This window comes from Notechis scutatus, chromosome 3, assembly GCF_049901735.1.
Source record: "Notechis scutatus isolate UNSWTSFEM ecotype Mainland chromosome 3, rNotScu1.2, whole genome shotgun sequence".
In the NCBI taxonomy this organism is placed as follows: Eukaryota; Metazoa; Chordata; class Lepidosauria; order Squamata; family Elapidae; genus Notechis; species Notechis scutatus.
The window spans coordinates 148,080,643-148,097,573 of record NC_142011.1 but is presented as its reverse complement, the minus strand read 5'-3'; the positions used below and the strand labels follow the sequence as shown (position 1 = coordinate 148,097,573).

The window sequence follows — 16,931 nt, the reverse complement described above, 5'->3', positions numbered from 1 at the left end:
TGTAGAAATTCTTGCCATTGAACTAGTACAAGTTGACAATGTTTTTAAGCTCTTTTTCTTAACAAATCCATTTACAGTAAACATTTAAGAGAATGTTCCTCATATAAGCCAGGCAACAGCTCATGTGGCATACTGTGACCCTAAATAAATTTATATTTGGAATCTGTTGGGAGTTTAAGTTGAGTTGATATAGGAATCCATAGGTCTTACAAAGAGTTACCCATTTTGATCTATTTTAAGATCAAAATTAGATTGGAAATTTGGATTATAACATGATTAATGGATTTATAGTATATGGTAGTATACTATAGTATGGATATACTACTGTATTAAATTTTTATGGATTTATCTACTATATAAATAGTAGTAATGTTGACAATCTCAGAAAAACCCAGTTTCAGCTGTCCTAGGAACATCTTTGAGCTTATAGAACATCTTATATAATTCATTTTAAAATGCTACTTCTGTCATAAAAGTTCCATTGCAATTTTAGAACTGTCACAACAGTAATCAAGCTTATCCTTGATGTCTTTAAAGTTCCTTTGAATTCAGGACAACTTTTAGGAGCTTATTTTAGAAGTACAACCAAAATAGTGCGAAATACTAAGAAGCCAAAGTGTTACAGTTTCTTTTAAGATTCTGCATTCTTACATCTCTAAATGAATATGGTTTGAATGATAACAGCAGTACGGTCTCTACAAGGTTCTAGTTCTATTTTTTATGTCCAAAACAATCTAAATTTGCCCAAAGACATATGTATTCAGTAGAGGTACTTCAAGATTTTATTTTATTTTCTATCCGTAAAATCCCATTACATCTCTGCTGATAATTGAACAATTAGCCATATGTCACCCCTTGTGCAGAAACGGGTGGGTGGTGATCTATGTAGCATCTTTCATGTTGCTCTGATACAAACATAGCCCTCTAGATTGTTTTTAGGACCCCTCCGAGTAGCAGGATCATCATAGGGATATTTCTCCATCATTTCTTTTTATGATTAAAATACTATCATCTTCTACTCCAGGCAGAGCCAGTTAGGACTAGATCCCTGTGATTAGCAACAATGGTTAATATAGGAATCATTAGAGTTCCGTCTCAGTTGTCAAGATGGCCAAGTTGCCAAGATGGCAGGCATGGCCCTGCCCCTTTTCTTCATGTATGTTGATGTATATGAAAAAAGAGCTGGGCTTTGATTGCATGGTTGCTTAAGCCGTCTTAACTTTTTTCCGTCATGCCCCAGCAGATACCTCTGTCTTCTTTCCAGGACTAAAGAGTGCTTTGCTTTTTCTTTCAAAGCCTCTGTTTAGAAGTGTAGCATAGAAAGAGTTCTTGCCTGATATTGGTCATGAGATAAATATAATGTTTGTATTAAATAGGAGTTAGTTATCAATTGTTGTCTAGGAATTCTATAATGTTCTTTTAACTTTTGTAAATTCTCTATATATTTTTTCCTCAGCAACTATATAATTAGGTTCCTTTCTCAGCACTTTCAAGAAGTTAAAATATATTATAGTTTGCTAATCTTACAGTCCTATATATACTTACTGTGATTATTTTCTTCTAAGTAAGCATGTAAATAACTACTGAAAGTCAATATTTAATTTTAATGTCATAGTTCTAGGTTTCTAAAAAAGAAAAAAAGATTCTTCTTTCTTAATATCTGTGGACAAGAATTTCTATTGTATAATTCCAGATGGTTCTCGATTTAGCACCTAAGCCTACGTTTTACCCTAATTTTGTTTAGGGTGGTTTGCTTTATCTTTAATGGATGTAAAGATTCTTAAGCAAAATAATCTGTCAAGCTTGAATTTCTAGTTTATGGTTTCTTAATCTAATAGTATAGGGACATGGCTTTAATTCTAGCAGTGTATTGGATATGCCATTGATACAAATGCTATTGAACAACTGAACTTGTTAATCCACTTGAATACAGTATCAAGCCCTAACAATTATATTTATTATATATATATAGTTGTTTTATATATACATACATACAAATGTTTGTTGTTTGTTTGTTTGTTTGTTTGTTAGGACTTGATTTAAACCCACTTGTATCTTACCATTTTGGTTGATATTCTTACTGTTGTGTCTTCCAGAAATACCTTCACGATCCCCAGAAATCATGTCAGTAGGATCTCATTCATTCTCCCCAGGAGGCCCTAATGGGATCATTAGAAGTCAATCCTTTGCTGGTTTCAGTGGTCTTCAAGAAAGACGATCCAGGCAAGTATCATCTCAAAAGTCAAGCTGTAAACTGAAGAAAAACTCATGAATCTCAACCGCTTTAGCTCTGGAGATCTGTTCTCATTTCAGGGGTATCTTTGCCACTGTTATAAATCTGGCAATCTGTTTGTGATCAAAATAGCCATTTAAACAACTACTAGACAAGCTTTGTCAAAGGTTATCTACTTGATCTAATCTCCTCTTTTACTTCAATAAGCTTCCATCAGCTCTACAGGATGGAATGGAAAGGAGGGCTGAAAATGAAAACATCCTCCACAATCACTAAAAGATAAAAAACATAAGGCTGAGTCAGACTATTTGCTTTGTTAAATATTTTGATTCTTTTTATACCTAGTTATACACTAGGTCCAGGTAACCATTTACAGCAATATTTCATAAGGCTGAGTGACTACATTGATCTGAATAGATCTCCTTATTAAATGTCATTCTTTATTTAATACTGAGCATATTAGATCTCCCACAGTGCTCTGTACAATGATATGTATGCACTAGGGAAATATATGATGATTAGATCAAGAAACATGGCTGCAGCCTGTTACAGTCCACCCCTTTGCAAGGATATCTGCCTAAACAATTTTCAAACCTACTGCTGACCCTGTCTTTTGAAGGTCATGTATATTATTATTTTTTGAGAAAGGGTTTACCTCTAATTCCATGTTTCATGCACTGTGCTTTTTAAGCGATCGTTCATTAATACTAAAACTCTTTCGCTTTTTTTGATAGAAGTATTACAAATCTTCGGGTTTTTTTAAGGCTGCATTTTGCAGCAAGGATTAAACTTGATGCTGGCTGAAGCTGCCAGGGAATTTCCCTGCACAAGTTTAATTCAAATGGGCTAAGCAAATTCAAAGTTGCTTAGCTCATTGAGATCATGTTTTTGTTTTTAATTAGAGGTCTGCTAAAAATGAGTTAAAATGGCTAATGGCTACTAAAGCCTGTGATGCCACTTACCATTGTAAGTGACCAAGCAAATAATAGCTGTTCATCAAGCTTCTTAATTTTATTGAATATGTGTGGTGTATTTTAAGTTGTTGTTACTTCTACTAAATCTTTACAATGGGTCATAGTACAGATCTAAGTAAATGAATGAACTGAATGATAAAAGCACTTGGACTCATTAACAAGCTAAATATCAGGTGCTGACTAGCCAATTGCTACGATGGCTTCAGAACCCATCAGCTTTTACTTCACTGGCAGGCAACTTTATATTTTTTTTGCTTGGAAACATTAGGAAATGCTGCTTAGAAAATATTAAAATATTCTACAGTTAAGGTATTTGTTTCCAAGGCAAAACTCTTTCCATTTCCATTTTGCAGATGTAATTCCTTCATTGAGAATTCTCCTATACTCAAAAAACCCCAAGCCAAAGTGAAGAAAGCACACCATTTGGGGCACAAAAGTAACAGCTCAGCTAAGGAGCCGCAGCCTGAAAGAGCGGAGGAAGTTTACAAGGCCTTGAAGAATGGATTGGAGTAAGAGCTTTATTACTGCTGGATGTACTGCTCAAAAAGGAAAAAAAAAGTTCTGTGTGATAAACAAGAACTTATCTACTGATGTCAAAGATAGCTAATCAGTTTCCAACCAGCAAAAGTACCTAGTTTGTTGATAGCCTAAAGACAGATTTGCACAATCCATAGGTGTTTAGTCATCTGGATAGTTTCAGTCCAACAGATGCCTTTTATCTTTTGGTTTTAGTGCATAATAGCTGCAAGAATCTCTACCTTTTGTTATTTCAGCTGATGTCCAAATGATTCTGTGTTTAATTAACTCTAGGGGATATGGCATGCTATGCTAATGTCTTGCATTTAGCATGGTTTGGAACAATAATGAGGAAATTCTGTTTCTAACAGTGTTTCTAAAAATGTTGGTCAACTTACTTTAGGGATTGGGCGAGAGTAATGTTACAGTATCTAGGGTTTTGTCAGTTGTCTTTGAAACCTAGAAAGAATAGCATGTCCATTGTGATCTGGCCACCTTTAACTGATTATTATAAATACCCCTCTTTTCCAATCTAACCTGTCGCAAATAATATGGTTGTTAAGCAAACTGAAATGTTATTTTGATGCGAGAGGTTATTGCAGCTTTCTGTGGTCCTCTGAGGACACGGTGAACATAAGTGAGAAAGTTTTATGCATATCAGTAATTTTTTTATTTATATTTTATAAATCACATCTGCAAAATTTGACTTTTCTGTCTTCCTTTTCACGGGTGAACTGTATTTATAAGTAAAAGTATCTATTTCAGCCAAATATTTACTCTGTAAAGAAATAATGCTTCATCTTTAAAAACTTATGTTTTATTTATTTAGATTTGTATGGGAATATAACATTGCTGATGTTTTCTTTACAGCGAATATTTGGAAGTGCATCAAACAGAACTGGATAAATTAAGTACTCAATTGAAGGACATGAAAAGAAATTCACGACTGGTATGCTTGTCTAAAGTTTCAGAACAATAGAGAATTCTGTACTAAGCAAGGAAATCAATAATTGGGTTTTAATGTTGGGATGCTGAATGTGAAACTAAGGGCTAATTATGTTTTATAACAAATGCAATACATATTCTGCCACTTCAGGCATTTGATTGTAAATATCCCCATATTACCAGATGATGTTGATATACCAGATCTCTGTTTTCACAAATACGTTTCCCTAGATCTGTATCATGCTATTTCAGCATTTACTGCAAAAGCCATTGTTAGTGAACAATGTATATTATTATTTTCGTATAAGAGTAATAATTTTGCAAAGTGAAAAGAAGAAACTGCGAGAAAAGATATAATCTATTTGTAAAAACTACAGTACTCAAATCAGTTATTGTAACCACTTTTCTCAAAATAGACAATTATGGTTGCATTTTTTAAAAAGATTAAATCTGTTTTAGATAGTGTGGGCCAGAGTTCAGTCTTTACATGAGTGATTACAACAATGTCAGGAAGCCATTTTATCTACTTGTCTATGCCATGGGTGTCAAACTGCCATGTCATGTTGCCATCACGTGATGTTTTGCTATTGTTTTTGTTTCCCCATTTTGTTTCCCCATTCACGGAGCTGGGATGGGCATGGCCTGCATGTGAGGCAGCCAGCTCACAGGCCACCAGTTGCATGTAAAAGTTTTCTCGAAAATTTAGAACTAAATTTATGTTTCCCTATTTCTTCTCATCCTGGACTGTCTGAAAAAATATAATTTTAAAAATGATATTTATTTACTGCAGTTGATTAATTTTGGCTCAATTTGTTGGGGTACTATATTTAAAACTATCACTTCTTTCTTCATTGAAAGAACATCTTATTTTTTGTAATATATTCATTTCATTCATTTTAGGGAGTGCTGTATGAACTTGACAAGGTAAGTGATTTGTAATAAATATACTTCAGTAGAAAATTCTACTGTAATCTCAATTTTGTGTGGTAGCAGAAAATCTCCCTGGTCATTGGAAGTTGTGGGTGTTGTAGTCCCAACACATCTTAAAAGCTGGAGAAGGCTGCAGCGTGGTATCACATTAGTTAGAGGACTCATAAAGTAAAAAATCCTATCTATCATTTGTCCTCCACTTGGCAAACGTCACTTTCAGTCCACAAAATCGATTTCAATAAAATGATTTGAAATTTCTTTCCTAAGGTGATTACAGGGACATCTCAGTAAGTGCATAAAATATTTATTGAGTATGTGGTTTGGAACTCTGTTATACGGTAACTTGAGATACATCTAATGGAACTGGGAAACCCTGTTTTGTCCAAAACCTTTAGTGATTATTTTGTAAATTTAGAATGAAATTAAAAGCACTTTAATTCTGGTGTTTTCCTGCCCAGTTAGAGCTGAAGCTTCTCACTTTTCAAAAAAAGGATTGAATCACTTTTGAATATCAAACTGGTCTTATGTGAAAATATTAGACATACAGAAAAGTATCCATTGATTCAGCTAAATTCAGATATCTGTTCTTATTTTGATTATTTTATTTTTCAGCAAATGAAAGCAATTGAAAGATATATGAGAAAGCTTGAGTTTCATATCAGTAAGGTAATTAACTTCCTTTCATTCTATTTCCAACTTCATTTCTTCAAAAAAGCCTACACCAAGTAATACTGTATCTGGCAGTCTAGAGAAACCATCTCACAAAGCAGTTATTTAGATAAACTTACATTAAGGCTTACCAATAATCTTATGGAAATGAGCAGAAGACGCTAGTAAAGTCTGCAAGGGAATTTGCCATGTCCCTAAGGTGTTCTCACTCATAGCAAGTCTGTGTCAAACTGACCTGGAACAAGAGGAAATGAGGTGAGATAACAGAATTAATGCACTATTAACAGCCTTATCTTTCCCTGCCTCAAGGGTAAACACATTTCTAGATGGAAGATTTCTATTTTGACAGAAGCCTTGTCTTCAGTGGCTCTTAATTTTCATCCAACTATTAGAATATTTATAATACCCTTATAGAGTCATCCCCTATTAATAATTCATTATCTCCCTGTCTGTATATTTGCATGATACATAATATTTGTTATGTGCATGGAATCACATAGGCACATTCAGAGAGTTCTTGCTCCTCTTTCATTTGTACAATAAAATATTTCACACCACTAAGTGCAACAAAGCACTTTATTCAGTCATGCTGAGTGCCTATTGCTGAAGGCCATATTTTAGGACATGAGTCTCTATTGCTGCCATTTGTATTTTGAAAATGGTGCATGTAACTGAAATGAAATTAGCTAAGACTGCTACATGAGGCTGACCTGCACTTAGATTATGTTCCCTTTTTTTCTATAATAGTAGATGTCAAACAGTATAGAATTATGATTTTTTTAAAAATGCAACCTTTTATGGGACATTCAAAATATCGCTCTCGTTTATTTTATGCTCATAAATCAAATATTCATCAAGAAAATAAATCCAAAATAGCATGTTTCCTTACTAGCAAGCTCATGCAGTGGGTACTTTGTGTTTTGAGTCCCTCCCACTCAGAACAAAGGGATTTCAGTGTTTTACATAAGACTGAGTTGCTACAGAGCTAAATCCACATCCAAATTGCTCAGTATGTCAGCTTGTTGTTCTGTAACCCATGGTAACAAACATGGAGAACTTGATGTGAAGCAAGGCTTTTAGAAGAAAACATGAGCAATTGTAATTGAAAACATTTCAAGGAAAGATGCACAACTTTGATCACTACGACAAGCATTGCGCATTAGGCTTCTGGTGAAAGCTGAGTCTTGAATTTAAGTTTTGAAAGGGAAGTAAAGGAAGGAAATGTGGCCATGACAGCTTTTGAATATCACAGATGGCTTTGTGGTAGATCTGCTCAAGTTGACAAGGAAAAAAAAAAGTACCGTTTTGTGGTACATGTACTGCAGTCTTGTTAATAGAAGTAAATACTGTAACGTGACTATTTTTATGGTCAGGTGTTCTGATCTTCAGATGCCATACTAAACCAATAGATAATAGTTTTGGTAGTTACAAAGAGTTTATTTATAGGCATCTGTGTCTTACAGGAATCTACACATTTTTCAATAAATATATCCTACTGCTGGATCTGGATTGTTTCAGGCTACCATATCTGAGCTGCTAGTGCCCAAAGTTCATACATGACCATCAGAACTTTGAATCAGGTCATAGGTAGCCCCAAGATGGATCCATCAGAACTTCGAACAGTCACTAAACAACCAGTCGTAGGTCGAGGACCTCCTGTACTCATATTTTGAATGCTTTGTTTGGGTTTGTCTAGTATGTAAAATCTGCTGATAAGTCTCTAAATTCAGTGCCCTTGCATCCAGTTACTTTTTTGTTATTGTTCCTGGAAACTATTCCCATGCATATTAAGGATACTATTATTTTTCACTCATTGCCTATCTTTGTGCTGTATCTTATAATGTTTCAGAAAGTCTTCTAATCATTAGAAAAATAGAAAAAGGTTAGAGTACAATGGGGAATCAGTAAAAATCAAGCCCCTAGCTTCCTGTGAGTGGAAATGTTTTCTACTTATACCAAAGTGTCATTGTACATAATGTACTGTAAGAAGTGATAATTGTGTTATTTTGTCTTGCAAGAAATATATTGTACATACATAGAAGGAACAAAAGGATTCTTTTGCTATTTAAATGGCAGAACAATTCTGTGCAGAGTTCTTGGAACCACATTTCCTTTTACTTCTTGTCTGGAAGTTAGCACCACTAAGAATGGCCAGCCTCTGTTCTGAGGAAACAATCATAAAATTAATCTGTAATAATTTGTCTAGTAGGAATAAAATATTTGGGCTTTGATTTCCAATTTTTGCTCAGTACTGTGAAGGAGATCTTATATTGGCAAGAACGTAATATTATTCTCCTTTTCTTCTTAACTAGACTTTTTTATATACTACAGTAGCATATTGCTACTGTGTTTTACTTATTCTGAAAATTAAATCAAATTATCAGAATCAGAAATTATTAAATGCAGATGTTATTAGTGTTGAAAAAAACCTTAATGAAAAAAATGTTTGCATAAAATTTAAATAGCTGACTATAATAATTGTTCATGATTACCCATTGTTCATTGGGGAAACTGAATGAGAGAATGATTTTATTTATACAGATAATTTATTTTCCATACAAAGACACCATCAGCACTGAAATTGTTTGCCCACTTTTCCCTATGAATTACTATAATCTCACTTGAATAATTAAAACACCTTTTAGTTGGTTTTGATATTTTTTTCTCCTCTCCTCCCAAACACCTCAGTTTTGCTGTTTTTCTTCTTATCAGGTAGATGAACTCTTTGAAGCCTACTGTATCCAAAGGCGGCTTCGTGATGGTGCCAGCAAAATGAAGCAAGCATATGGGTTGTCTCCTGCTAGCAAGGCAGCTCGAGAGAGTTTATCAGAAATCAACAAAACCTATAAAGAATATACTGAGGTATAAAACGATCTACTTTTTCTTTAGGCTTCCTAGATTGAAATTTTGCAATTACTGTAATAGAAAGATTCAGCTGTGAAAAAAAATAGATTATGGATTTTTTAAAAAATGTATAGAATTTATTTACAGTGATAATTATTACTTTTATACAGCATTGTGTATTCTGTCATAAAAATACCTTGTTTAGCACATGACGTTTGATTCCAAAAAAGTGCTTTAGAGCAAACTTAAGAAAGATTGTAGGAATGAAACAAACAAAATGTTAAAAAGTTATGATATTTATGTAATTACTTATCAAGCATATCTAAATTCTATTAAAGTAACCAAAATATCTTTACAATCCCCAAGGCACGTCACATTTTTTGAGTAACCCTAATATTTGGAAATTGAAAGTTGAAAAAATTTGACACACCCAGTAGGAGCCTGGCGGTATCCACCTGGAACTCATTAAAGCCACTGTATCTATTTTCTAGAAGAATGCTTCTACGTTTTGCAGATGCTGCATAATCCCAGGAAAAGGCACCATAGTTTTAAAAGCTGTAGGCCAGTGTACCATTTTAAAATCAAATCTGAAACATTGTGTTGAATTCACTGCACAGTTAGTAGTTTGTAAAACAGAGGTCCCCTTCCAGAATACAGGATTTTGGGACATTTGAGTAATTCAGAGTGGAATATTAACATTCCTGCAGATATTAGACAGGATTTGCTTCTTCATCAAGCGTGACTATTTTAGTAATTTTAATTAAAATCAGTTTCTTAAAATTTTCTGTATAGAATTGATCAAATATCATGTTTTCTTAATGAAATTAAATGTCTTATAATATATGACGAATGTACAATAATTTATAATATAACCTATGATTACCACAATGAACAGCACTTTGATGTGGAAATTAATGCAAATGCTTAGTCCTATGTATAAAGAGTGCCTGTGTTTGTATTTCATTGGGTATCTTTGCAATTGAAAGCAACTATTCAACATAGTTTTCCAAATGTCCTGCTAGAATATTTGAATCAATCGACAGAAAAAAATGGTTGCTTATATTATTCATTTTAATAAAACTCAGTGATCTTGAAGAAACTATTGGATTTTCATCCCTGGGTAACCAGGAAGGCATAATTTCCAAGAGAACACTGATTTTTTTCCCACCCAATACTATTATTGTATCCCACTTCAGAAATCACCACATTATAATCAGTGGTGATGAACACAGTTCATTCAGTGTTTTTAAGGTACCTTTATATAGTTCATTTGGAATAGTTGATCTGATATTAGTTTTCTGTTTTCCTACACAGAACCTGTGCACCATTGAAGGAGAGCTGGAAAATTTAATGGGGGAGTTCTGCATCAAGATGAAAGGTAATTGTCTTGCCTCTTATGCCATTTTCTACACAAATATCTCAGCAAGGGATCTATCTCTGTGTGTGGTTTCTGACAGCATAGAGAGGACAGTCAATTCAGATAAGAGGCTTGTTTTCTTTCGCTCACCTCTTGGGATATAAAGTTTTCCAAATATTTCTGTTTTGTTTCTAAAGCAATCTAAACATCTCATGTTCATTGAAATAGCAAGCATTTACAGCAAATTTTATAAAGATTTTTGTCTTGTTAAAGATGTCGGTAAAAAGGTTAAAATACCTTTTAAGATAAGAATCAAATTATACTTAAAAGATGCTTATTCTTTGCATACATTTTATTATACCCTTCTAGGATTTTTTTTTAAAAAGTCTCATTACTAGAAATTATAAATATTGATATTGATCCGTGAGATCAATATTTGATTAATTAAAAAGATAAATACTTCTGTAACATACTGTATACTTATAATTGCATGAATAAATAGTTGGGCAGGTATTAAAGATATCATATCTCTGTCTCAATTTATTAGTGTGAGTGGAACAGAAGCGTCTTTAGTAGACAATATTGCCTCTTGAGAAATTTGTGAATTTATAATTTAGCATCCTTCTTCCCTTGAAAGTCACTTAAATTCATATAAATACTGAATTTTGTACACCAATAGCAAAGTCTGAAGATTGTTAACTTGGAGCATCCTAAGAGACCCATGAATATCTGTTGATACTTTGAGGGTTCTTGTTTTAGATTTTGGCTATTGTGCTGCTTTTTTCCCTTTCCTCTTTCCTCTTCCCCCTTCCTCCTTTCCTTTTTCCTTTCCTTTCCTTTCCTTTCCTTTCCTTTCCTTTCCTTTCCTTTTCCTTTCCTTTCCTTTCCTTTCCTTTCTTCTTTTTTGCATGTTGGGAAATAAAATGGAATACCACCACAAAACTAAAAAAAGGGCATTTCCTTCCTTGAAGACTTAATTTCTATCTCTTTTTTTAACTTTTCAAAATCAAAAGTGCTGATCACCCTTTTGCTGTTTATTAAAAAAAAAAGGATTTAAAATCTTAAACTTGTATAGGTGGTCTTCAACGTATGATTGTAACTGAGCCCAGAATTACGGTCATAAGTCATGGAGACCCCCTCATCTTAACTAGCCCTTAATTAACCCATAAATGAAAAACTGTGGGATTTCCTATTGCAATATATTACTTACAATAGGTATCCGATTATGAAATTTTGATTGTCCAAGGGGAGACTTACATTTATTTGATACTAAATCTAGTGCCAGCAAAGTAGTTATTTCCAATTGCAGACAGGGCCATAAAATCATTATTATTTTTTAGAAGCTTTCTCCCTGAAGTATTTGTCTGTGTCACATCCTGTTGTACCAGAAAAGAGAAGAATGCACAATATCAGTTTCAGCAATATTACTTATCTTTGATGCTTTCATTTTTCAAATGGTACTTTTTATGATTGCCGTAAATCAGGGGTGTCCAACCTTGGCAACTTTAAGGCTTGTGGACTTCAGCTCCCAGAATTCCTCAGCCAGCAAAGCTGGCTGAGGAATTCTGGGAGCTGAAGTCCACAAGCCTTAAAGTTGCCAAGGTTGGACACCCCTGCCGTAAATGAAATGAAATGATTTAGGCTACATTTTCTGATATCTGCTGAATATATAAGGATCTGTTTCTCAACATCTGAGTGGCCTGTTCCCACAAGAGGATGGATACTTTTCTTCTCAGCATATTCTTATTGAAGAGGATTCATTTTTCTTTCAGCATTAACCTAAATCATGCATTGCAATAAAGCGAGCTTACAGATTTCCAGCAAGAGTAGGAATGAATGTGAACACTAGCAGCAGGCACATTTGTAGGAGCCTAGAAACTGGAGCTTTAATCTTAGCAATACCCAGCATGATTTAATATGAAATATAAAGCTTCAAGTGTTAACCTTCTAGGTATGTTGGAGCAGTTCCATAGCAAGTTAATTCAGCAGCATTTCTAAGATCAATGTTCCTTAAGGAAAAATTCCTTATTATTCGTTTTAATTTGTTTTCTCCCCATTCAGAATATATGTGCTTATGGGCAAGTAACAAAAATCGAACTGTAACATTAAAGTATCAAAAGGAAAAGACATCTGCAGAATATTAGTAAATGTTTAAAGTATAAATACTAAATAAATAAGAATGTTAATGTTAATATCAACCCAATGGAAAATATTTTGTTCTGGGATTTAGACTGCTGCTGAAAGACTTAAAATATGATACATACTCCTAGGTGGAGGAAGCTATTTTCTTAGCTTTAAAAAGTGACTAGGAATCTCATTTGCCCAATAAATGCCTATAGTTTCCTTGCTTGAATAAATATGTGACATTAGAAAGAAAACCAGTTCATGTGCATTAACAATCCTTGGTGTCAGAAAAGCTGATTCTTATTTTTGTCTGTGGTCTAGAATTACTTGGTGAATATTTCTTGATAAAAATAATTATTTTTGTACTGCTGAATACTTAAAAGGGTATTTTTGTGGGGGAGAGGTCCTGGACTTGGGTTGCTAATACTATATCTTGTCGGTTTTCATAAGGTTGTGTCTTTGAAAATACGTCTATTGCATTTTAAATAACATAGCCAAGTCCCACCCACCCCCACATTATTAATAGTATTTCCATTGTATTGTTAGCTGTTGGCATAAGCCACGCGCAGCTTCCCAGGTGTTGCATTGTATATCCCATAGCCCTGAATGAATTTGGAGAGTAGTAAAGATTGATGGGAATTGCACTGTTAATATCTGCTAGAGAAACAGTACGCTGTCTATTAACATGGTAGCTATTTATGAGCCACACCTGCATTTTGTGCTTTCAAAGTGATAACAAAAAGTGAGTATCTCATGACTACTTACTAAAAGGCTTGGTAAAAGAGTAGATTTACTTTCAGTCTCCTCAGTCATTCCTTTTTTTGATGCAAATATGGCACTTTTGGAAATCCCTGTTCAGTTATGAAATTTGCTATGTTTTAAAGGACTTCTTGATGCAAATGTAATGAGAAATCATGGTTTCCAACTCTGTCAATTAGATTCATATCCCAAGCCTTCTTTTTGTATAGTGTGCCAAAGGAAACTGAAAACTTTTGTTTATAATTTAAGTTAATTTTCCATTAATGCCAGCTAAAGGAAAGTAATTTGTTTAGGCCAGAGGAAGATAACCTGGCTACATGTCCAGCTGTTCCCATTCTTCTTTTCTTACATATCATCTTGTTTATTAAGGCCTCAATTGCTGTTACCCCTGCCATTTTCTTAAAAGGCCTAATTTCAGGTGGATGTATAAATCATGCCATCTGATTCTTTTGTTTGACTTTAAGCAGATTCTCTTCTTCTATGCTGGACTAGCATTTCATGCAAGGAATAGGCATCCATAGAATTGCAGTAAAAAGGCAGGTTGGTCTACTGTCTAAGGCACCATTGTAGAAACAAAATCAAACAAACCAACAACCAAGAGTTCTAGTCCTGCCTTGGGCATAGAGCTAGATGGGTGATATTGGACCAGTCAGTTCAGCTCTAGGAACAAGGCAGTGACAAACCAATTCTGAAATCTTGCCACCAAAACTCTAAAACTGGCCAGACAGTTGCCAGGAGTCAAAATTGACTTGAAGGCACCCTCTTCCTCTCATAAAAAAAGCCTTATTACAAGATAGCACTAAAAATTAAATGGTTCCAATAATTACAACACTGAATGTCTGGGAAGAAGCATCTGAACCAGGTTTACTTCTCATGGCTGCTGTGAGCATGGGAAAATGGTTATTGAAACAATTGGGTATTGATTAAATGGTGAATGGGGACTAATATTGTATCATTATCTTCATCATCTGTAACTGTTTAATTATCTGCAATATTAAGGGCATTCACTTATGAACATACTTTTTAATAGACTTCCCCTAAAGTATTGATTGAGTTTAAAGAGTAATTATAATTAATGTAGATTACAAATATTTTAAAAAACTAAACCATTAAAAAAAACCAATCAGCAAGAATTTATGAGGGACTGCTGCCACCTAGAGATCAAAAAGTTTGTTCCAATGTCAGTGGGAAATTGAGAGAGAGAAAGAGACAGGCAGACAGACAGACAAACTCTTAGATGAAAGTTTTAGTAGATATTTAGTGTTAAGTCAAGAAAAGTCATGATTTTTCTATTGTGTATTGGTCAGATTGCAGCTAGAACATTGAATGCAATTCTAAACACCATATTTCAAAAAGACATTGACAACCTAAAGCTTATAGGAACTAAACTGATAAAGAGCCAGGAAAGAAAAACCTGAGATTGGTAGAGTATGTGGGGTATGGTATGTTGGGAAGCTGAGCCAATTAACTGTAGAATCAGTTGTTGCTCCAGAGAAAACACTGTGAAAATAGTTTGCAGCTCAGGAATTGCAAACCGATGGTTTTTCAATGAGGAGAACTCCCAACTCTTCTCCTTCCTATCTCTTGAAGTTTCTCTTCGTCTCTGGAGAGCCCTCCCTCCACCCCCCCATGTTTATATAAAGATTTCACACCTAGAGTTCTTGAACTTTCAAAGGAATTAAATATAAAAGTAAAAGAAGGTCCATATTAATTGGGTTTAATGTGTATTAAAAAATAAACATAGTAAAAAATGTTTCTTTCTGCTCACATTAGATCTATATAATGATATCTATTTCCAGGGACAAAGTTGTCCAAAAGTTAACATGAGAAAAAGTTAAAGTGAATGATATTACTTCCAATGAGAAGTGATAGCTAAATACATCCCTTATCTGAACAGAATTCAGTTTCTTCATATGAGTTTGAAAGTTACATTTTAAATGGATTTGTGATTTTCTAAGACATTAATACTCAGAGTGTGCTAATTGGGCATGCAGAATTCAAAAAGTTAGATGCTGATAATTTAACACTGTTCTCATGCATTATATTAACTCTTGCAACAGCAAACAATCAGGTTTCAGTCACTACTATCACTACTATTCCCAGTCCTTCAGAGAAGGTGAATGGGGGAAACAGTCATTTCTGTTAATGAAGAGAAGAGAATAAAATGCATTCTGAAAGTTGCTCTCTTAGATTCATAAGTGCTCTGACAACATTGTAGGATGTTGTCATTAACATAAAAGGGGGCAACACAAACATTTCATGTGAAACCCTTCTCAAAAATAAGCATTTAATCAAGAATAGCAAGAATGTTCAAGAATAAATCTGAAAAATGCTGGAAATGTCATCAGATACCTGGCTCATATTACCATATGTGGTGGACTTGCGAGGATGCTAGAAAATACTGGACTAAAATTCACATGTGGTTGGAAAAAATGACAAAGAAACACATAGATTTGAAACCAGAGATCTTTTTATTGGGAATCTTACCTGATACATATAACAAAGATTTGAAATACCTGATTGTAAATGTATTAACAGCGGCTAGGATTGTATTTGCTAAAAACTGGAAAAATGAGAAAATACCATTGCAGGAAGAAATTATTAAGAAAATATTGGAATGTGCTAAAATGAGTAGATTGACATTTGAAATTAGAGAACAAGAGGATAAACAATTTTATAAAATTTGGGACCTTTTCTATCAATGGTTGGATGATAAAATACAATAATAGAATATTTAGAATTTTAGATAATAATGAATATATAAAGATATTTTCTTTTTCTTTTTTATTTGATATCACATTTATAAAATGTCTTCAGGGTAGATTTGGTATGATTATATGATTTGTTATAAAATAAATTAAGTAAATTATAGTTATCTCGTAAAGTATGAATGAATAAAATCATAGTCAAATGATTGTTTGATAGTGATACTAGGGTATATAATTTTTGATTGATAATATGAGTTATTATGTAATGTAACTGTAATTGAGACTACGAAATGAATGCACAAAAACTGGTAAACCAACCGACACACTGTTTGTATATTTATGAAAGAAAGCTGGATGTTTTTATGTTTTGTTTGTTTTGTTTGTCTTTAAAAACTAATAAAATTGTTTTCAAAAAAAAAAAAAAAAGCATTTAATCTGAAACAGTTTTTAAATGTTATTGGCTTCTAGGTCTGGCTGGCTTTGCTCGACTTTGCCCTGGAGATCAGTATGAGGTAAGTAACTTGTAAATGTCATTTTCCATCATGCATTTCTTACTGTTCTCATGTCCTGTACAGCAAGAAAGGTCCCACTATTCTCTGTTTATGGATGAATGCACTCTGAACAGTTCCCACATAAAGACTGTGAGATTGGTCCCAGAGAGCTGATTGATGCCTTCCAAGATAACAAGAGATCTTTCTTTAGCTTTGTCTTGGAAGCATGTCAGCAGGCTCTAAATATTTTATTCTTGGCATACGTCCTTTCCCTCTTGAGGCTCTCAAATCTAACTAGGACAGGCTGAGTAGAGCAGATCAATACTTCAAGTCGACTATCCCCCTTTTTTAACTCCAAAGACAGATATTTTATTTTACCAA

General features: G+C 33.8%; 1 protein-coding gene across 4 annotated transcripts in view; it reads left to right on the top strand.

The window, feature by feature from the left end:
* RIPOR2 (RHO family interacting cell polarization regulator 2) overlaps positions 1 to 16,931 on the top strand; it is a 114,241-nt gene that overhangs the window by 72,324 nt on the left and 24,986 nt on the right. For all 4 annotated transcript variants that reach the window (XM_087961416.1, XM_087961413.1, XM_087961414.1 and 1 more), the window contains exons 2-9: positions 2,097 to 2,223; positions 3,561 to 3,716; positions 4,594 to 4,672; positions 5,569 to 5,592; positions 6,211 to 6,264; positions 8,980 to 9,129; positions 10,426 to 10,489; positions 16,528 to 16,571. In XM_087961416.1, coding sequence (XP_087817542.1) covers positions 2,097 to 2,223; positions 3,561 to 3,716; positions 4,594 to 4,672; positions 5,569 to 5,592; positions 6,211 to 6,264; positions 8,980 to 9,129; positions 10,426 to 10,489; positions 16,528 to 16,571 — 698 coding nt within the window. The remainder of the gene's footprint in view (positions 1 to 2,096; positions 2,224 to 3,560; positions 3,717 to 4,593; positions 4,673 to 5,568; positions 5,593 to 6,210; positions 6,265 to 8,979; positions 9,130 to 10,425; positions 10,490 to 16,527; positions 16,572 to 16,931) is intronic.